This window comes from Periophthalmus magnuspinnatus, chromosome 10 (genome assembly GCF_009829125.3).
Source record: "Periophthalmus magnuspinnatus isolate fPerMag1 chromosome 10, fPerMag1.2.pri, whole genome shotgun sequence".
NCBI lineage: Eukaryota > Metazoa > Chordata > Actinopteri > Gobiiformes > Gobiidae > Periophthalmus > Periophthalmus magnuspinnatus.
In genome coordinates, this window is record NC_047135.1 from 5,296,673 (window position 1) to 5,320,161 (window position 23,489).

General features: G+C 37.2%; 1 protein-coding gene across 1 annotated transcript in view; it reads left to right on the plus strand.

Annotated features, from left to right (window-relative positions):
• The window catches only part of LOC117377252 (dedicator of cytokinesis protein 2-like), a 96,793-nt gene extending 76,710 nt beyond the window's left edge, over positions 1–20,083 (plus strand). The window contains exons 35-51 of the mRNA XM_033973634.2: positions 4,540–4,580; positions 6,519–6,609; positions 7,510–7,620; positions 7,977–8,066; positions 9,518–9,622; positions 11,884–12,025; positions 13,130–13,211; positions 13,367–13,451; positions 13,668–13,754; positions 13,947–14,123; positions 14,634–14,717; positions 14,810–14,947; positions 15,334–15,461; positions 16,405–16,606; positions 17,201–17,300; positions 18,679–18,827; positions 19,717–20,083. Coding sequence (XP_033829525.1) covers positions 4,540–4,580; positions 6,519–6,609; positions 7,510–7,620; positions 7,977–8,066; positions 9,518–9,622; positions 11,884–12,025; positions 13,130–13,211; positions 13,367–13,451; positions 13,668–13,754; positions 13,947–14,123; positions 14,634–14,717; positions 14,810–14,947; positions 15,334–15,461; positions 16,405–16,606; positions 17,201–17,300; positions 18,679–18,827; positions 19,717–19,776 — 1,872 coding nt within the window. The 3' untranslated portion in view covers positions 19,777–20,083. The remainder of the gene's footprint in view (positions 1–4,539; positions 4,581–6,518; positions 6,610–7,509; positions 7,621–7,976; positions 8,067–9,517; positions 9,623–11,883; positions 12,026–13,129; positions 13,212–13,366; positions 13,452–13,667; positions 13,755–13,946; positions 14,124–14,633; positions 14,718–14,809; positions 14,948–15,333; positions 15,462–16,404; positions 16,607–17,200; positions 17,301–18,678; positions 18,828–19,716) is intronic.
• Positions 20,084–23,489: the final 3,406 nt, after the last annotated feature.

The window sequence follows — 23,489 nt, forward strand, 5'->3', positions numbered from 1 at the left end:
ACTGCACAATGGCATTTGAGACAGAGGTGGAAAACTGTTCTGTCACAATGTGCTTTTTGAGTCAGCCCCAAGCCCTGATGAAGGGAGAACGTGAATTTTGATTAAAAAAAATAAATAAATAAAAATACAGGCATATAACATAAAACAGAAAATACATCCAAATAAGTATATCTTGGTAGATGAAATGCCTCCTGACCTAGAATTTTCCACAGTATGGCATTAAGCTTATCTCCATGGAGGGAAGCAGGTGATGCTGATGGTAAGATAGGTTTTTTTTGGCTAATATCAGTGTTTACAAGATGGAGTGCATATTTACAAGTGAGAAAGTGACAAACAAAAGTGAGAGATCTGTTTTTTTCAACGTACTATTTAGAAAGTAAAAAAAAAATCTAATCAACATAGATAAATTTGTTGCCATAGAGCATACCTGGCTAAGCAAAACTATCAACTGTGCATTATAAAACCTAAAGTTCTATAGTGCACACTGAAGTAAATACAAATGACACTATTACAAATATTTCAGAATAAAAGACATCATAAATAAGTCATCCTTTTGTAAAAAATAAAAGTGAATCCAAATATATTTTAATTCATAATAATTACCATCATCATAATTAAAATTAATGAATGCTTAGAACATTCTGACCTACTTGAAACCTTTTTCCTCTTGTTTTTCCACTTGGCCTTTGGACCTTGTTTTCACTTGTTTATTGCATCCACTTGTTGATGATGAAATGTTCACAAATCTCAGCCCTGTAAGTTTCATCATACTTTGCACTGACTTTTTACGCACGATTTTTAATTTGGCTCATTTTGGTGGCAGCAAACACACTTCTCCTTCAGGCACGTGCATGTATGACGCTTCATATTAACAGATTATTTGAGTCAGTATCTCATCCACTCCAAAGCAGCTGATCTAATAGTTTATTATGCAGTATTCATTCAGATCTTTCATGTCAGCTCCTTTGTATCCCTCATTTAATTTCTCTGATGACTGATCCATTGGAAAACACAGGATAGGTCTCTCGTTTTGCTTGCTGACGGTTTGCAGCAGTTTGCATCAGCCTCTGTCTGTTCCACATGGCTCCTTTATGTGATCTTCTAATCTGAGTCTCACCCACAATGCCTTTATCTTTAGAAATGAATCCTTTTCCGAGTTATTTGTACCGGGTATTTCCTCTTAACTGAAGCTTTTATAGATTATTCACTGTTACTGCTACTACTGAGATCGGTACTGTAATTACTACAACCACTACCAGTACTTTTGTATCATTAATACTGGCATTAAAGATGCACTCTGTAACTTTTCCGGTGGAGGGTCTGCCACCTTCTTGTCCCCATGGAGATGTCATTACTTTGTGTAGAATGTTTCACAGTATCACCAAACCAAGTTACAGGTGAGATCTGTGATGTGGGACCATTCACCATACAGTGTAACATTTCAGGCAAAGGAATAACATCTCCATGGAGACTAGCAGGTGATGTGCCATCCATTAGAAAAGTTATTTAGTGCAGCTTTAATACCACAGCCAGAGCATGTGTAACTTTTTTGCATGGGTCATTTTGATGCATCAATTATGGTAAATGGATAGGAAAGCTTTGAATGTCTTTTGTATGTCCTTTCTAGCCTCTAGCTTCTTAGACTCCGGCACATACAGTGGTCGAGGTGTTATGTTTGTTGCCTGTGGCAGTTATGCATTACTTATTCTCTTTCATTTGTTTGGCCAGCTGAAAATAAAATCTCCTCAAGGCAGGCACGCTCTAATGCACTCTCCTTATCCATGCAACCTCAAAACTCGGGGAATGCACACAGGCAGACATAAGATTCACCAGTTTCTTTGCTTCCTTCCTCATGCAGTTATTTATAGCTATTTTTGATATTGTTTGAAGTGTTTTAATTATATAATATATCACATTTAAGTGCACATTCCTTTAAAGGATATACTGTGAGCAGCAAATAATCATTTTGCCTGGTTCCATCTTATACATTTTAGATGTCTAAATGCGTGCAGCACTTAAAACCACTCATCACTGAAACACTTGGAAAAAACGTAATATTACACCTCATGTTTTTATATCTAATGCACTTTCTCGTTTTTAAGCACGTAATCTTTCATTTATTTCAAATATATTTTAAAACAATGAGTCAGACCTGTTACTTTTTTAGAAATCTTGGATGTGGGGCTCTTTAACTATGAATCTCACTCCATCTGTGAAAATGCAGGCACCAAAATCCTAGTATTTATCATAGATGTCGTAGACAGAGCAGAGAGTTCTCTTGCTATTTTATGTTGAGTAAAAAAAAACAAAAAACTAAAATGGACGCTCCCGATTAAATAAGTAAGATGTACTGAGGCAATCTAAATTTGTAATAGCTCTTCTGAAGGGGGAGCCCAAGGAGAGGACATTACCATAATTGGTCAAATTGTGTGCTCTATTCCTTGAAGATGTCTGCCTGAAGATATAATGGAATTTGATAGTACAAATCAAAGAATTTTTGCCTGTGACTTCTTAAAAAAATAAAATAAACAAAATAGTGTTTGAATCATAAGAATTGACAATAGGTATCTGATCCTGAATATTGCATTGAGCTGTGGGGTATTTTAATGTTTATTAATTTTCCAAAGACACTGTGGAGTTGGATTTTCTTCACAGCTTTCAGTGGTCTGTCAAACCAACTGCTGTGAGGCACCACCGAGCCAAAACATCTGACATTCATTTGGATGGGAAATACATAACTGATCCCAGCAATTATGGATCTGACCTTTTTTATGAACAAACCATGACAGTGCATGAAATCCATGTGCAAGACAGTATCAAACTGTTCTATTATTCTCAAAGGAAAATCACTGTCGATGTAGCAGAGGCATTGCACCTCAGTAGTAATTATGCTACTGAAAAATACACCCAGGCAATAGGTAAAGTCACTTCTTAATTTGCTCAACAAAACAGATAGCAACATTTAGTTCTTTCAGTAAATTAAAAAAAAAAAAAGTTGTAAAGCTAAAGTACGCAGAAAAATGACTCTAAAGACACTGTACCAAATTGTTTCTATGGAGATGTTAATGCTTTGCCTAGAATATCCCGCAATATGATATAGATGGGTTTGACATCACAATATTATGTGGGACAAACAATAGTTAATACAGATGGGGGCAGGTCAAATGAATATTGTTAAAATGCACCTTTTTGTTGTAATATGTTAATGGGTCTAGTCACAGTCAACTGTTGTTTTTTTTGTTTTTTTTCGGTTTCAAGAATGTGATTATGTCATACTCCTAGATAGGGAACAAGAGCCAGTTTTCCTTATAGATTAAATTTAGCTTTTTGTTAAAATATCTACAAAGTAAATTCACAATTATTGAACCTGATCATTTCATTAGTGATTGGATGGAACAAAAATATGTGTTTCAACAATGTTCATTTTACCTGCCCCCCCATCTGTATTAAATCTGAAAAGTTTAAACCCAGCAATCTGGATGTCACCGTGCTAATTTACAGGTCAGATCTGTGGAAAGGCAAGCCCACTCACAATAAGAGTGCTTGTTTTTCCAGTTATTTCTGTGCAATAAAAACACCAGCTGAATAAATGCTGTTGAATGTTCCTAGCAAAGCAATAACATCTCTGCAGTAGAAAAGTTACCGGTACAGAATGCACCTTTAACTGTTATTACTACACTGAACTACAACTACAAATATTACATCGTATCTTGAAAATATTAAAGTAGTAGGTAAAATGCGTATAAAAAAAATCAGACAACAAAAATCAGACACCAAAAAATGACATAATATCTCTTGATTCTGGCTGATTAGTGCTATCTACTCTTTCTGCTCATTCTGCCGTAGAGACTATTACTAGGCACTTTTAGCTAAACCCCATACCTCATCATATATCATACTCGCATACTCATTACAAATGGCTGAAGTAGTCCAGTGGCTCTTATCTCTGTGGATGTTGGTTTATTGTACATTGGCGTTGTAAGAGATGGGGAGCAGTGCTGGGATGTTCTTGGCAGTAAACTATTTTATTGGGTTTCGGTCTATTTGTACTGCAAACTGTAAAGCTTCCCAGGCATTTAGTACCGCTCCAAAACTTCTCTGTGATATTGCATAGGGCAGAACAGTATATCAGTGTTAATATTGATATCAGGTTTATGTAATGCATCGGGCCAGTGTTTTTGGGTTTTTTTTGTTTTTTGTTTGTTTTTTTCTGTTTTTGATAGAAATACAGTAGATGAAGCTAAAGAGGTGACTGTATACACAAGCATCATAATACAAAAAGTATTTATTTTAAAATTTTGAAAAGTTCATGTGTGCTTTACTACAACTTTGTTTAAGTTTGTGGGTCTTGCCATTGATTTAAAAAAATGATATAGACCAATAATAGTTATCAGTTCCAACAGCAAGACAAATATATCAGTATTGCATCAGTAACAGTATTGGTTGAAGAACTGTATGTATATAGGACCCACTCTTATATTAGAACCCATATATCCACATAAGCGCATGAACTAACTTTATTTCTTTCTCATCCTACAGAACTTTTACAAGGATATCAACCGCGAGGGGATGTACATCAGGTATATTACCACTGACCTTTATCTGCTACTTACTTTGATACTTCTCTATGCATACTCAGTAATGTGTGAGTACCAGATGTGTATTTCTTTGTGTGTGTACCCACGCTTCATAATCTGACAAGGGATTATACTAGTCTCACTGAATTAATGTCAAAATCCCCAGGATCAGCCTGTGGTCTGACTGGAGGGAGAGCAGGGAAAAAGTCCGCATGATGGAGGCGAGGGAGAGAGAGAGGGCGAAAGACATTTAGTTTGAAGTAGGAGAGCATAGAATGTATATATAAATGGACATAGCTAACCTGCTAGCCGCCGCGTTCCAAATAGGAAGTGAGCATGGGATGGGCGTGCTTCCGGCTACATCGATTCTGGCTCAATTCACTTTCTGTTGAAAGACTGTCACCCCTCTCTCTGTAACTACTGCTGTCAGGGTCATCATTTTGGTCTTAAAATGTTCGTATTACCCCGCTCTACATGATCCTGCTATATTTATTATGTCCATAAATCAAGACATGAACATTAATAACAGACCAATGAGGCTCCTTCGTTCCCACTAGCGTTAGGAACAGGTTTGATTGACAGTGTTGCGTTGGGAAGGGGCATTACCTTCAACAGCCTGGCTCCAGATTGACTTTTCGGTATGTAAGAGAGAGAGTAGATACTGAGAAGTGTTGGTGATAGACAGAGTGGTGATTGATATAGATAGAATTATGTTATCATTATGTATTTATGAATGAGAGCTTGTATTTTAAAGCAGAGTAAATGATAACTTTGAGCTTACACAGTTTAACCTCTCAGATCAGTATGCAATGTTTAAACCAACAGACTGCATTTTTAATTAAAACTAAGCCTAATCCTCACCTTTAACTCCCAAGCTCAAGTCAAGTGTGTGTCAACAATGCTCCAATAGACTTGTATATAGGCTTGTTCAAAATGAAAAACACAAGCCTATTTAAATACATTTTGTTTATTTTTTACACTAAATTAACATCATTTTAACCTTACCTTAAAATCTAAAATATATGATTTAGATTAATATAAAATGATTAGATGTAAAAAGGCAGCATCATACATTTAAAAAGGGTCAGTATTTCCCATGTAAAGCCTTGATAAGAGCATATTGTCAGGGTTGTGCGATTGTACCACTAGAAATGAAAAAATGCCAGCAGAGGTTTATTTTTGTTGTTTTGAGAACTGCACCTGGATTATCATAACCAGCACAGTCGAAAAACTGTCCCCGGGCAAAGTATAATAATGTGGCTATGGATGTACGCTGCAGGGGAGAGGAGGAATACAGAGAAATAAATGAAACAAGATAATGCTGAGAAAGTGAGATTTATAAACATCTATCTAAAAGACAAAGAACAATCGATCTATGAGTGGATGTATAGCAAAACAAACACAAGAATTGTTCATTTAGGACATTTGGGACTGTTTCTGTTGTGTCATCACTCCAGACCCTGCGGTGATTTAGTACAGCATCTATGACAAAGAGGCTAAATAAATGTTAGCTATTATTGTTAGTCCTAGTTGCTGTTTTGACCTTGTAAGGCTGATGAAGCTTTATAAAGCATGTGGCATTTTGTTGTGCGCCGAGCTATCCATCAGGGACACACTCACACTCTGTCGAAAAAACGTAATACCCGAACCACATACAAATATTTGCGGATATGTAAATATAGAATTAGGCATTCTGCAGAAACCTGAATAGCTACCTAACAGTGGCCTCTAGTGGATGCATGTTTCTGTTGCATATTAAACACTTGTTATAGTAAAAGAAAAATGCACTTCTGTCAACTTAACACTGCCAGCAATCTGACCAGAGCAGCAAAACATCTTCACTCATATAACTTTTTGCCCAGTTGACAGAATTTTCCTTTTACTATGGATCATATCTGGGCGACTGAGGGATTACACAGTTACTTGGTGTGATGTGTTCAGGTACTTGTACAAATTGAGGGACCTTCACTTGGAGGGGGAAAACTACACAGAGGCAGCATACACACTGCTGCTACACACCCGGCTGCTCAAGGTAAAACCTACACTATTAAATCACTTGTAAATAGTTTATCTTTTTGCTCATAAATAGTTGTGGCTGTCCTCTTGCTCACCCTTATATTGTGCATCTCTTACATAATTGTGAATGTGAGCTTGATTCTATTTACATATATGTTTTTTGTATTTATACATCGTCTATTTGTTTCATGAAATCCATTATGTATACACTACACATTTATCCCTACATTTGCTACTTTGATTGCACTTTTGTGTGAATTAAACCAGAGAGCTCCGAAGTGTCCTCTAATCTTCTCGCTAAGCGCAACCATTAGCTGTACATAAGTGCCATTATGTCATTTGTATTGTCATAATGCGGCATTCTGAAGAAAACAGCGCATTGCATTAAAAGTATTGTGTTTTGTGAAGTGCGTGCTCAAGCTTAGGCTAGCGCAGAAAAACAACAGTAATAATATTAATGTTTTAATCTTCGCTCATTGTATGAGAAGAATTGCAAATGATTTTAGTAGAAGATTATGGCAAAAGGCGAAGTCAAAAAGTACATTTCTAACGTCTGTAGATACATTTAAGTACAAACATAATGAGACGTTCTGGGCCAAAAGCAGCCAGCAAATAGTTTTAGTCCTTTCATTGAGTTAAACCTTGAACCAATATCCTGGAGTCAATACCAATCCCTAAAAATCCTACAGTAATAAATAGTATGTTAAAGTTATTAGTGTAGGTAAAATAATGTAAAGTAAAACATCTGTAAAAACACACACTTCAGAATCATCATTTTTCACCATATTATCAATTTGATTAGCCACAGACATTTGCTTTTTACATCGAGACTTATTTCTACAAAGTAAAGAGAAAAAAAAACACTATGTTGTGCCACGACTTGTCTGAAAGCTGTGCTCTGCCTGTTTCTTTTCAGTGGTCCGATGAAATGTGTAACCCTCAGTTTGAACTTCACGGCCCTCAGACTCAGAGACAGCTCAAAGAGACGCTCTACGACACCATCATCGACTACTTTGACAAGGGCAAGGTCAGGCGCGCTTATCCACACTCTCTGTATATATGGCATTAATAGTGTATTATCAAGTACCTACACCTGATGCTACACAGCAAGAATAACAATATGTCTTTTTTTTCTCTTACAAGACCAAAGATTTCTCCCCATAAGTCGCACTTCTTCCCAGTTTAGAATGCAGTGCACTTTCACATTTCTATGTTTAATACTGCAAACGTGTTTCGAATTCTTTGTGAGAGTCTTATGTTCTTGGAAGCACTTATAAATATAATTCCCTTCTCTCCAGAGTCGCAACATTCATTTGGTGCTGCTGTTGTCACTTTGTTTAATGGAAGATCTTTCTCTTTTGTTTCCCCCTTGTTTGTCTGCAGATGTGGGAAGAGGCCATCACTTTGTGCAAAGAGCTAGCAGAACAGTATGAAAATGAGCTATTCGATTACGAGCTGCTCAGCAAGAGACTGGTAAAAATACACACCCGTATATGCTTTTCAAAAATTCTGACTTTATTTCTAATGCAAATGTGTATGTATACAGTATATTTTAACCACAGTCTATCTCTGTCTTTTTAAGTTTTTTTAGACAGTTTTAGTAAGCACAAATATATAAATCTTATATATGTTTTAAGGAAACTATTTAGTTTGCAATTGTCAAAATACACATGTTTTAAAGGTCCTAAATTACTCAAAATTGACTCTTGTGAGCTTTAAGCTAGGTTATAATGCTGTTACCTCCTTAAAAACATACCCAGAGTTGAGTTTTGTTTCATTCACACATTTGAGTAAACCTTTATTATTATTACATCTCCAATGCTCAAAATGCTCTGTTTCCACCTTCTGACGTCATAAAGTGGAAGTTTTCCACTTAACAATTAAATATTGTTTTATTTCTATAGCACATTTAAAATCTTGAGCAGTCCAAAGTGCTTCACACAAAGTCAACAAAACAGATTTACAGAAAAGATGACACATAGGCAAAGAACAACACAACAATAAAACACCAAGGTATCCTCTCTAGCTAGAATTAAACGCCAGGAAGGAGGTGGGTTTTTAGTCTTGTCTTAAACTGCGTTAAAGACTGAGAGGATCTGACAGGTAGAGGGAGGCTGTTCCATTGTCTGTGCGCTGCCACAGAAAAGGCTCCGTCACCTCAGGTCTTGAGCCTGACTTCAGGCACAGCAGCAGGAGCTGGTCAGCTGACCTCAGGGCTCTGTGTGGAGTATAGGGCTGCAGTAACTCCCTGAAATAAACAGGACCCACAGAGTCAGCTACCTTTTACCTTTAGTTCAGTAGACATGGGCTGTTTCAGGACTGAAATGATCCAAATGATTCTAGTGGAGCACTTCCTGTTATTATTACCACATGACATCACAAGGTGGAGCAGAGTGTTTTCTGTCTGAGAGAAGAACTCAGTCTAAATATGCAGAGTTTGTGTGTTAAACATGTGTGAATCAAACAAAACACAACTCCAGGTCTGTTTGTGATGAGGAAATATTATAACAAAGATCAGTTAAGTGCATAAAATAGGGCCTTTAAGCAACCCAGAATGTTTTGTGTAGAAGTAACAATGATTTCTTTAGATTTAACAGTAAAATAAAGTTGCAACTGCACTGTAATTCTTTTCAATAATATTATGTTATAATTGACCTCAGGAGTGTTCTATATAGCATTTTGTCCAGTTTTCTGTTTTGAAGGCCCCTTTTTAATCTAATGCTGAATCTATATGATTTATAAATGGCAGTCATTGTCCTTGGAGCGGTGTGCACTTTTATCCACATCTCTCACCCACAAAGGTCGGACGTTGTGCTGAGGGCAGCTTTGTCAGTGGCACACGCGCAGCCTTTGTTCTTTTCAAAGCATGAGCGCACACAGCTGACAAATAAAGCACATCTCCATCTCTGTCCTTGTCTCTACAGGAAAAACAAGCTAAGTTCTACGAGAATATAATGAAGATCCTCAGACCGAAGCCTGACTACTTCGCTGTTGGGTTCTATGGACATGGCTACCCTCCATTTCTCAGGGTTAGTATGTGGGCTATATTAGCTCAGTGGTAGAGTGTAAAGGTTGTTGGTAGAGTGTTCAGAGCGGTGTGATTCCAGCTCCTACTAATGAATCCTGTTGTTGTATCCTTGGGAAAGACACTTAACCCACCTCTTCCCCAGTATCTGTGTACACTGGTGTATGAATGTGCGTGAATGGGTGAGTGGTTCCTTAATATAAAACGTTTTGAGTACCTTGAAGATGGAAACTTGACCCTTAACCATGTGTGCTGTCCCTGCATGTGCAACATATTCAACTAAAAGAGGCGTGATACTGCCAAAACCCCTTCAAACCATTACGTATTTCTATGATTTCACCCAAATCTGCTCACAGGAAAACAACCATATGTAATAGTATTCAACTACATATCTGTATCTTAAAAGAGAGATTAAAGTCACAATTCTCTCCCAAAACTCTTACACACTCCATACCTTCTCCCTTCTGCTGTGATCCACAAAAATGCTTTATAATCCCAATAAAATAATAACTTGACCAATAAAATGTTGATTGATGAAGACACTGTCAACCGTTTAATAGGTTGGGTTCATCTGACATTAGAGTATTTCTTGTGCAAAACGGAGCAAGAGAAGAATTCTATGGTATGATTTTCAGTTCAGTTCAATTAAATTTTATTTATATAGCACAAGTTCACCTTCCCAAAGTGCTTCACATAAAAGTCAACAAAAAGCAAATATATAGATAATACGATGAAAAGGAAAAGAACAGTATATGCTCTTTAACTATCAGATTGCAGACTTATTGACCTGGTTCATGGTTAAAATCTCTATCTCATTTACAGGGTGTCCATAAAGTCTCTTTACAATTTTTAAATTTAATTACAAAGGAAAGTGATAAGATATATTAATTAGATTTGTTATATTGGACTTGATACTTGGTTATAAAAGTTTGTAATTACATTGGAGTCCTCATGTTCGTGAGTTCCTCAATCAAAAATTTCCAGACCGTTGTATTGGACCAATTTCATGGTCACCATTTTCACCAGATATCACACCTCTGGGTTTCTTTCTATGGGGCTATGTGAAAGCTGTCATGTTTCAACAAAGATACGGGACATTAGTGAACTAAAGCAAAAGATAACAGATGCATTTGCAAACATTGATGGGTGTCATGAGGCTCTGCTAAAGCGAACATGGCAAGAAATCCAGTTCCATCTTGATGTGCTTCGTGCGACTAATTGTGCCCATATGGAGGTCAATTAAAAAGAACTCTGATTAAGATATCTTATCAATTGCCTTTGTAATACATTTTTTAAACTGAAGAGACTTTATAGACACCCTGTATTGTGTTCTCTGCCAGTACACATGAATTTCAGTGAATTTATTTTTTCACAATTGCCAATCTCCAACACATATTCATACGGTTTAACTTTGTATATATATCCTCTATCAATCTAGAACGTGAATGCAATCTATCAAGTTAAACTGCTCAAAACCTACAGCACTGTGTCAGATTCAATCTTGGCAGTACAATATTGATGTCAAATAAGAGAACAGAACATGTGGAGGTGAAAGTGTTGAAGCAGGGTGGTGCGGGTGGAGCGGGTGTCGAAAATGTCAAGTGCGTTGTGTAACAGAAGAAAAGGAAAAGTGCAAGAAAAGAAAGCAGTGGCACTGAAGAAGAGACAAGAGCCAGAGCTGAAGCTAACAGGGAGAAAACACGGAGCTCCTTCCATTTGTGGAGGTCTGAATGTTGATGTTTTGAAGGTCAAAGAGGCAGGGGACTCGGACAAGGGGTAGAGAGAAGTTTACCTGGGGCTTAATATAGAAAATATGCCATCAAAAATATTGTAATGCAAACTTATGATGAAAAACAGACCCAACAATATGGCGTGTGCCCAGTGCCCAGAATTTTTTATTACACCTCTGCAAAGATGACAGACAGAATGCTTTGGAAATGTGCAGAGGAGGGAAAATGTAAAACAATGCTAAGTTGTAGATTAGAGGGATAGGGTGAAAAATGATGGCATAGAAAGGATGAATATATATTATATTTCACATCCTTACCTTGTGTAATCTGATGTTCCAACCAGGCTTGTCAAAAGCAGTAATACAAAATATCTAAAAATCAATCTGTGGGTGTATTGACATAGTTAAGTCAATCTACACCATTCAATTATATTACATGGATTCTGTCAACATACAGTACAGTTTGTCATTAGATTTTTACACACTTAAGCCACATATTAGTATTGACAGCACACGTTTGCCTGTATTGACATTAGAATAAGGTGTTTATCCATCGTGGGAAGGAGTACGAGCGCAGAGAGGACTTCCAGAACCAACTCATGTCCCAGTTCCCCAGTTCTGTGCGCCTCAACACAACCACCATGCCTGGGGACGACATACAGGACTGTCCCCTTCAGTGTATCCTTAAAATGTTCAAAATGGATCAAGTAATGCTTATTTATTATGATGTAGTTTGACAAATGCATATTAGACTAATGTGTGACAACTGCAAAATAGTAGGCTTTAGCACCATTGCCTCAGAGAAAAAATGTTCTGCATTCAATTCCTAAACTTCGCAGTGCGGAGTGAACTTTTTCCATAATATATTAAAAATGTAGACTCATCCTCCTTTGGGGCACTTCTGTCCAACGTCTTTCCTATAACTGGACAATAGTCCCCAGGCCCTGTACAGCTCTCACCCACTGCTCCTGACAGGTGCCCCATTGGAGCTGATGATAAGTCAATAAGTATAAAAGAACATTTTGAGGGCATTTCTTAAAGGTTCACTTTGAAACTTTTCCTGCCTGTCACCTCTTTGTTGCTTGGGAATGTTCCACAGTGTAGGCCTGTCACAATAAGTACTATAGCGACTTGTCTTTCAGTATTTTGGGGGTCAGTATTTATCGTGGTACTTTTTCTTTGTAGTAGTGAGACATTTTTAGTTATTTTTTCTGTAGTATGATAAGATTTCAGCTGTAGAAGATTGAATTATAAACTAAAATTATACAAATTACTCAAGTGTTGCATTCTGCTGTTCATTTATACAGCTCAACAATATTTAACAATGCCATACATTTAGAATACTTTCTTGTACTTTATGGTCATTTATGATCTTGACTTAAGCAATATATCGCACTTCAAAATGTGTTATCGTGACAGGCCTAACTATCTCCACCACCACTTTATAGGTTTGATCTGTGGAGAGGCTAGCCTTTTCACAGTAAGAATGCATGTGTTTGAGCAATAAACACTTCTAATTGAATAGAGGCAATGACAGTAGCTCAGTTGGTCGACCGTTTGTTCACGGATCTGAAGGTTGGTGGTTCAAATCCTGCTCCCAACATAAATGTCATTGATAGGGCAGTCAGATCCACTGACACACAAGTTGGCAGTGTGATTTCAGCTCAGCAGATGATAGCTGCTGATATGTCCTTGGGCAAGCAAGCAATAATTATTTAGTGTTTCCTTATTAGGGATTGTTGTTTTTGCCTTGCGGTTTGATTCCTGAGTGAACCTGTTCAGATATACAATGTTTTACTGTGCAACCTGTGCTGGAGATCCCCCCTCGCCTGAAGAACAAGCCAGTGCCTGACCAGATTATCAAGTCAGTTCCATTTGATTTAATCTGTATTTGTATGGACCAATATGTAAATTTAAACTTTGATCGAAAAGAATGTGTCTCTGATAGTGCCACGTTTTCAATCTTGTAGTGGAAATGCTTTAATTTGTTTTCCCTGTTTGACTTCCTCCCCCGCACAGCTTCTACAAGTCCAACTACGTGCAGCGCTTCCACTACTCCCGGCCTGTGAGGAAAGGACCTGTGGATCCGAACAATGAGTTTACTGTGAGTTTCTTTTATGAAGAAATTGATTTATTACCATCACAATGACACAATACTTTTTTTTAACATTTCTGTATTATTCGCCTTATAGCGCACGTCAATGCTTAATAGATTCTTACAACTCTGACAAATTGCTGTAACATTGAAAATTGCAGCTGGTGCAGATGTTTTAAATGATAGGACAGGCCTATTCAGTTGTCTGGTGCCATCTTTTTGCAGTCCATGTGGATAGAGCGTACCACATTCACCACAGTGTACAAGCTGCCTGGGATCCTACGCTGGTTTGAAGCCTCTGACATTAAACATGTGAGTCTGTTTGAACTCTGTGTTTGCTTTCAGCTATTGCCTCCAGTGTTACCGCTTCCAATTCTCCTTCACAGATCCTATTTTAACTCTTTTCATTAATTATTTACTTCAGTTAGATTGTCACTCATTGTCACTGGCTGCCTCCATTGTCACTCGCTGTCTTTTCTTATGTATTTATTTATTCCTGTCCAGACGACCTTGTCACCACTGGAGAATGCCATTGAGACGATGGAGTCCACCAATGAGAAAATCCTGACCATGATTAATCAGTATCAGGCCGACTGGAGTCTACCCATCAACCCTCTGTCTATGCTGCTTAATGGCATTGTGGACCCAGCGGTCATGGGCGGCTTTGCCAAGTATGAGACGGTAAGATAACCTATTAAAAAGTTTGAATTAGCAGTGTCTAAGCTCAGAATGATATAATGTAATGGGATGACTCTTCAATGGCACAAAATTAAATACATTTATTACCAAAAAGGTTATAGGTGCAGGTCCTTGTTTGTGTTAAATGGAACATATGACAAACAAAAATAATAAAATTAACTTTTTGATCATGTGATAACACTCTGTCATAATCAAAAACATACCTGTGCGTGAGTATATATGTATGTGTTTATTATTATATCCATTTCACGTTCCTTTTGCGCTTAAAAAAACATACCTGGAGATGTGCTTCGCTTCATTCACGCTTGTTACATTAGTTCTTTTTATAAATGCATCTTTCTCTGAAGACTCGGAAATCACTCAACCACACAATTTCTACCCCGATTGTTACATAATTTAAAATAATATGAACTACAAATGTCATGATGACTGAAAGCATGTTTGAAAGCCAAAGAAGACCAAAATAATACCTGATGTTTTCCCCTGGTTTAGGCTTTCTTCACTGATGAGTACACTCAAGAGCACCCAGAAGACCGGGACAAACTCATGCGCCTCAAAGACTTGATTGCATGGCAGGTGAGAATCGGTCATACATGTTCATAGCGGATATGCATTTTTGTTTTTCTAGTATTTAATTGATTATGACATTTTTTTGTTTTATTTCATAGATACCATTACTCGGAGCAGGACTCTCTCTCCATGGAAAGAGAGTGACCGATGACCTCCGACCTTTCCATGAGCGCATGGAGGAGTGCTTCAAACAGGTTAAGAAGAAAGTGGAGAAGGAGTACGGCGTGAGGGAGCTGGTAAGAAATCGACAGAAGAGTCAGTAAGAACAAGATGTCATTACATGATCCAAACATTTCATCTCAGAAAGCTGTGGTTTTTAAAAGTGATTTCATTAAGTTGCAAATAAGCTCACCCAGGTAAAGATCAAAGTAGCTACAAACGTCATTGAGAAGAAGCTGATTTGTGATTTTAACTTTTTTATTCAAATGCATCTCGACTGGACTGTGTTAGCATGGCTTAATATGGTCATTAACTTGCAAATAGCCTAGCTCCTTCAGGACAGTTCACACTAATGATGTGCAGGCATGCTCATTTGGAAGAAACTCTTACTTGAAAAGTAAAATCCAGCTACACAGATTGCAGTTGTTTTGCCTAAAGCGTTTTTTTTTTTGTGTGTTTATAGCCTCATCTGGATGAGAGAAAGTCCACTCGTCCTCGCTCCATGCTGCGATCTTACCGTCAGTCAATTATCTCTATCTCATCATTGCAAGGCTCAGAATGTAGCACCCCGACCAAGACACACGCTGACAGGTAAAGTTTAAACATACTAGTAGTAATCACCAAAAAACTGGTGAATGAAGACTACATTTCCGAAAGTATGTAGATTTTCTGGGCAGTTTAAGACCATAACTTTAAAGTCTTATACTTTGAAATGATGAGGTTTTATCAAGGCCTTTTTGCCATCCATGTTTTCACCTAAATCATGAAATAATGTATTTGTATGGAAACCTAAGTTGCTGTATGTTGTTATACACTAAAAAATAGAAGTAGTAGATGTAGTAGTAGAAATAGTTGAGCGACAGTGGCTTGGAGTGTTTGTCCACTGATCTGAAGGTTGGCGATTCAAATCCCCACTCTTGACATAAAACATCATCGTTAGAGTGGACAGATCTACTGACCCACAGGTTGACCGTGCAATTCCAGCTGAATACTGTTGTTGTGTTCTTGGGCAAGACACTTAACTCATCTCAGCCCCAGTGTCTGCATACACCAATATATAAATGTGTGTGTGTGTGTGAATGAGTGAGTGGTTCCTTAATGTAAAGCGCTTTGAGTTCCTTAAAGGTAAAAAAAAAAAAGTGACCATTTACAAGTAATAGTAGGGGCGCTGATAACTCCAAAACTGATAACTGTAAAACTGACATGTGGTTCAGTGGCCACCCTGTTTCAAAATCCTGGAGGCACCACTGAGTAGTTTAAAATTTTGCAAGTAATAGTGTGCTTAATTTCATTTACAGTTATAATGGAGAATTTCTTCCCAAGTAAATGTTCTTGGTTAAGTGCAAATTGTCAGCTACTGCTAGAGGTCAAAATTCATCTACTGACCTTGAAGTAGCACAAGAAGCCCTCAGACTCAGTTAGAAGTCCCCTTCACTGCTCTAAACGACAGAGATTTGTCCTGATTTACAGCCAGCCTGAGCCCAAAGTCGATATTTAACACTGTCCATTGACTTTCCCCTTGTCCTCTGCACAGGGATATACCACCAGAGTCACCGGTGTGGCCGTCTACTCTGCCACGCTCCAGCGGCAGTGTGAGCACAAACACAGGGGAGGAGGTGGTTACCGTTGGCGACGCGGAGGTCAGATTGAGGAAGAGCAAGAAGAAGAAGAAAAGGAGCAGCATGATCTTCATAACAGAGGAGAGGGAGCGGACGAACACTCTGGAGACCAAGAGGGTAGGAGGCAAAGTCACACAATAAATGTTAACGGAAAAAACATATCGAACATTGGAAGTATACTTTTGCTTATACGTTTAAACACAACATTATTCATAACTGGGCCAGTGAAAGAAACAAGATTAGCAAAAAATTTAATGTGATTGTAAATGTATGAAGAGGCCCACAGAGTTGTATAGAAAGCATTTTTAAGACCTAGAGATCGATGCAAGCATGATAAAAAAGACATTAGGTAATTGGTGGTTTTCAGATTCTATAATGTGATCATGTCATAATCCCAGATGGGGGCAAGAGACAGTTTCATTAATTGATTACATTGTGTTTTGCCCTGAAATATCCAAAAGGTAAATTCATGAATGTTGAACCTAATCATTTTTATTTGTGATTAGACTCAAGAGCTCACTGTATCACAACACAAATCTGCATTTTAACAGTATTATTTTTACCTGAGCCCCATCTGTATTACATATTATTGGCCCCGAGAATTTTGTGATGTTATAAGAAACCCAGCAATAGACAAATTCACAAAATGTAACTATTCACCGTTGATGAAGGATGTTTTTATGTATGCGTGTGATCTTTGTCTCCCTCTAGCTGTCTAAGAAGCAGGAGTTCCGCAGTGACACCAACCTGTGTGAGCCCAATGAGGGGAATGTGAGGTTAACCAACTCCAAATCCTTACCCACAATACCAGGTGACTCACTATAGTACATCCGTTACTACATTATACTCCAGTTTATATAATATCTTTAATATACAGAGAAATGTTATTCTTTAGAAAGTAAATTGATTAATTGCAAATTGCTAACTAATCAATTCATACAGTTATGTGCACTGCATACAGACTTCAAAACATGAATGTAAATGACATGCAGTTATGACGCGTGAAATGTGTAAAATGTCTGTTTTTATGTTATCTATGTTGTCATATTAATAATACCAAAAGTTATACTAAGTATACAGCATTAATGAATTACACTTCTTTAACATGCTTTGATTGCCAAAGGTCTGTCTCTACTCAGTGTACAATATAAGCCAGTCCAAGCCTTAAAAAAATGGCTAAAAAAAGCTAAAACTTTTTTCTATTATAAAAAAAAGATAAAGAAATGAAAGGAAAAAAAATGGAATCTCACTCATTATTTTTTTCTCCTTTCTTAAGTTTCTGCCATTCTCCTCTTATTTCTTTTTTTTTTTTTTTTTTAATGTTAATTTAATTTTAAAAATCTCCCACTTTTGTAGCTGGCCCATGGAAGTATAATAAAATTTGGCATTGGGGCATGAGTCCAAAAATTATTTTCTCTTTCACTTTACTTCCTCAATACGGGCTAGCACCTCCCACCCATGGGACACCAGAAACGTGGATGTGCATGACCAGTTTTGACCGATCAGAGAGCTAGGTACTAGAGCGGAGCTAGTGTGGGCTCAGAGTGCTGCTTGGCTATATCTGCTTGGCTAACTTTTAGGCACTTTAAGGATTTAAAATGTTAAAATGTTCATGTTGTGAAAATAGAGAAGAATCCCTACAAAATCCAACCTTTGTGAAAGCTGTGGATGCCCTGTCAGCCGAACACAGACAGTTTGAATTCCTAAATAATACATTGTGCTATATGGGAGAATTCTTTCTGGGCTCAAGATCCTGGGAGCTGCAGTACCTGGAGCCACAAGTCGATCTCACCCCGGGACAGAGGGGGAATGTCTTATCCAGTTCTTATTATAGATCCATGAGCTGGCCCCACCGTTTGACTGTCACTTCCATACTGTACTTCCATACTGTGTGTAGTCACCTTACATATTACACTAAGTCAGGAGGTACACTGCACTTCTGCTCCCTTGGCCTTTCGCCATATCGGCCCGTGCCAGCAGAGCCAGTATCGACCATGGTGTTAATAGACTTCCTCTGATTAGCACTGCTGCAAACACAGTGTACTGTCTTAGCGAACATGCACAGGCCAGTAGAAAATGCTGTTGTAGCAGTGTCTGGCTGCTTCACTGTCCTAGGTCATTTTATAATTGGGTTGTCATGGAGGTACATACATCTTTAGAATATCTCGTGCTTGTTTCTTTATGTGCAGGTCTGTCATTGTCAGTGCCAGTGGGATCAGAAGAGGTGGACAGTGCCAGAACAAGAAGGGACAGCAAGAGCATGTCCGTGTGTGTGACATCGGACCGGACTGCTGACAGACGATCAAAAGGTGTGATCAACCTGCTTTTCAAATCTAAGGTGAGAGACTACAAGTATTGCTATATTACAAGCTGCATACTCGGCCTATACTTGTACATGCACATATACATCTTCTCATCATTTCTCACTGTCCACTCTTTGTATCTACATGTTTCTATCTACTTGTATCTGTTATATGCAGTGGTAGAACATTACCAAGTAAAAGTATTAAAGTACTGTGCTTAAGTCCAAACGTTAGGTATCTGTACTTTACTTAATTCAATTTTAAAGAGGATACTTTTTACTTTTACTTCACTACATTTTTTTACAGGACTGAAAAATAAAAGTACTTTTCATTATTGTTTGAGACCTGCTGAAAAGGCTGTGGGGTTTATTTTTTAGCAAGTTAATAGTTTGAGCAAACAAAAATATATAAATAAAAACAAAAAATAATAATTAAATAGTTTCTGTTGAGCAAAATTCAGCACATATTAAAATCACTACAGTCTGAAGCTTTATTAAGTCTCAAAGTCTTTCGCAGTATACTTAAGTGACCTTTCCTTAAGTAGATATTTACATGTGATGCTTTTACTTTTACTTCAATATTTTATGCTCCAGTATCTGTACTTTTACTTAAGTAACAAAATTGAGTACTTCTTCCAGCACTGATAATATGTTCTTTGTGTATTTGTCTGAATATGTATAAAGCTGTATGGTTTATAGTTTCTAGTCAAGCTCAGGTCCTAGCCTTGTTAATTAAAACTCAAAATAAATAATAAAGACTCTAACTATTTTGAAAAGGAACAGTTTTTTGTATAGAGTATATTCAGTATACATCGGGTGAATTATTCCAAACAAAATATACTGAGATTCTGGTTTTATAATGCAGTGACGTAAAAAAAAATAGTGAATAATGTTTTGTTTATTTTATTTTGCTTTGTTTTTACAGAGCTCCAAGTCTGAAGACGTCAAGAACAGTGATTCTACCAAAAACAACGAACATTTCTAAAGTCAATAATTTCTTTTTGAAAATATAAAGTTTACATAAAGAACTAGCTGGAGGCAGTGCTGTTTTCATACTTGCTCAGCTCACCTGTCAGAAGCACTATAGCTCTGGCCTAATGTGATTGATTTACTTACTTATCAATAAAGGCTATTTTTGCAGTGTGACCTTTTTCGCCAGTAATTTAAATGTTTTTGCAGTGAAGCTAAATGCCATCTTACAGCTTTTCAATCAATGTTAGCCCCTGCTGCTGAATGCACACAAACATCCCATTGATGTGCCTGATTAAAAGCTCCATGTTGTACAGTTTTCACTACTGTATCTGGGCAAAGTTAATGTGAAAATAATAATTTGAGCAATGTTCAAAGGTTGCCTTGACCTCTCAGAAAAGGGCAGCCAAACTCATGAAGCCTTAGCAGCAAAATTCCAGAGATGAATGAATGCAGTTACAAGTGCACACACATCGGTTAATTAGAAGATTGTGGAAATTATGGGCTATTAAAAATGAAAGGCATGCATTGTGAGCGTGCAAAATGCAATTCAATTCAATCTAAGCATTTTTTTTTTTTTCAGTTTTGACTTGTAACATTATTAAGATACTGAAATTGGTTTCCACTTTTATTGACAATACAGCACAACATTTGAGAGTGAACAGAGAGAGAAATACTGCTTGTTGGAACAGATTCAAACTCACCATATTGAGACAAGTTCCTCTCCATAGATTTCCTAAATAACTGATGTTGTGCCGTTGTTGTACGTGTCCACATTTTCAGAGCCTTTATTCTAAATTATATGTAAGCTAGGAGAGTAAAATGCATATACACATACTTGGATATCGCTAGCTTTAGACTTGGAGGACAGTGACATATTTATCACTGTATTCTACCTGTCCACCTGTCCATCTGTTGTGCTGATACTGTTGTCGATTTGATGAAAAAAGGCAGGCAAGTGTAAATAAGGAAATAGCCCCAGAGATCCTCAAGGTCTAAGTGTACACAGCTTCTATGATTGAAAAGTTTGCTGTACGGTGGATGGATTTTGTTCAGATTACAAGAGAATTTGGTCTGGGAGGTAAAGAAATGCTTCAGTAAACTAAAAATAGTGAACGGGCCATGAATTTCAAACGTTTTAGTGGCACAAACGCACTGGCTTGACCCATGTGATTGCATTATTCAGTAAATAAGCTAAAGCATTTGTCATTTGGTAAGATTATTGATGGTAGATAGACCATTCTACACAAAAATAACAATATAAAACTTTTTGATTGGTATGTTCAACCTGCTTGTCTCCATATAGATGTTATTTATTTGTCTGCATACTGCGAGTGGGTTCACCTATCCACAGATCTGACTTATAACTTAAAAAAATCACTTGCTTGTCTTCATGGATGAAACATTTCAGGCAAAGCAATAACATTTCCATGGAGACAAGCATGTGACGAACCTTCTGCCAGAAAAGTAACATATTGCACCTTAAATTGTTTACAGTATTTGAAGACAAAACTTAAAACTCCAAAATAATTAGAATTTTAATAGATAGTTTATTTTATTTCTTCCGATTTTAATAAAAGTGACTCTTAGCCTTGAGGCACAGTGAGTTAGCTAGTCTGCTGCTGTGCGAGGAGCTTATTGGTTTGAAGAACTAGCAAAATATGAGCACACTTTCTTTGTTAACTCCATTGACATTTAATTATACACTGGGATTGGTAGTTAAAGTGAGATGAGGATTTCATTAGAACTGAAAAAATGTGCTGGTACTAAAGTGAGTGAGAGAACTACAGCCTCACCTCTGCTCGCTAAAGGTCATTATAGGCGATTTGTTCTGTTGCATTGATTTATGGATGTAGATGAATGCCACGTTAACCTAGCACAAAGTCTGTCTGGACAGAGCTGCAGGGATGCACACAGGAACTGGCTGAAGAATAATTACAACAATAGACACATTTTTCTCTGTCTTATTAAATCCATGGCACACTGACCACCAGATTTTCCCAGAGCTAATTTAAAGGCATTAAGAATCCTTCATGAAAAGTCTTCCAGTGCGAAAGAAAGTAGAGATTGTGAGAATATAGTAAATAGTTTGATGCAGATCATGCAGGTGCTGGGTTTCAGATGACATCACAACATTCTATAGACTAATCATATTTAATACAGATGAGGAAAGGTCAAAGAAATATTGTTCAAATGTAGATTTGTGTGGTAATACAGTGAGATCGTGGGTCTAGTCGATAATAGAAATGAGGTTCAACGTTTGTGGATTTACCTTTTGGATAATTCATGGCAAAGTACAATGTAATCAATAGGGGAAACTGTCTCATGGCCCCCATGTGAGAATAATTTATACAGGGCCTTTTTTATGGGCGCCCTGTTTAACTAAGACCCGAGCTCTTACATGACATGCTTTATTAATTTGTCTTTGTTATTTGGGCTGATTGAACCTGATGAGTGTAAAAACAAAGAATTATCTTTTTATATTATGTAGTTTCTGAGAAAAGTGATGTAAAACAAATGTCCTCATATGTGGATGTTTTAATCATTTTGATAAAAACATTTGAATGATTTGCAAAAAAATATTTATTAAGTGCCTGAACACAGCAACATTTGTCCTGAATGTAAAAACAAAATGAGAAACAACAATTGCGCCTCTTGGAACAATGTGTCTCATGTGAAGAGCTGCTGACAGGAGCAGGAAGACATTTGCCTTCACAAAAAAAACAAAACAACCCTGAACATTTTAAACTCTTAAAAAGATTGTGACATCATTGTTGTTCTTGTATGCTGTTCTTCTTCTTCTAAATTGCATACTAACAGAAAAAACTAACAAAACAAACAAGCATATAACTCCATATAAAACATTAAAAGAGATGGGGGTGTGTGTATAAAAGTGATTTAGCAGATTATTAAATTGCGATTGTGTCACCAACGTGTCCAGTTTTGCTTTTCCTTGAAGTGCATTCCATTTTTGTGAATCAAAACAGCTGAAAACCCTCTTCCCCATCTCTGCTTTGGTCCAGCTTGTCCTCAGCCTTATGCAGTCGTGTGATCTGGTATTAAATATTAAACCCATCTATACTGGAAAGTGGATAGTCATTTCAGCTGTATATGATTTCCATATCTCTAATCCACCTCTTGTTCATCTGAATAGTTAATTGTAAAACATAGCACCGATGCTGCATGCCAAACAGGCTTTTATTATTGGACAAACTTTTCAAAGTCAACATTTATTTGGACATTATGCAGCCTAAATGACCTGTGTCCACCTCTTTGATTCAATGACTAAGCTTTCTTGCATATTTAAACAGATTAGGCCAATGTTATTAAATCTGACATTTTGTTAATCGTGTGCAGCATAAATTACTTGGCCGATAACACGCCTCATAGGCTTTCTACAGTTTTCTAATGAAGTGTTTTAAGTTTCTAACATAACCAAATTCACCAAGAAAAAAAGATTCTCAAATGCACACACAATGCACATTATTTATGAATAACTACAGTGGATAAGTAAAAATAACCCTGTGCATACTAGATCTTCATGGATTCCCAGAGAACCACAGCTAATGTAGAAGAGTTTTTTTTCCCATGTTTTCTTTCCTATAAAATCCACAGAATGAATACAAATCTCACAGGATTGTTGTTTACTGCATTATACATAAAATACTCCTGTAGATTGCCATATTGACAACAGACCTGTCACTTCTGAATTGAAAACAACACGCCAAC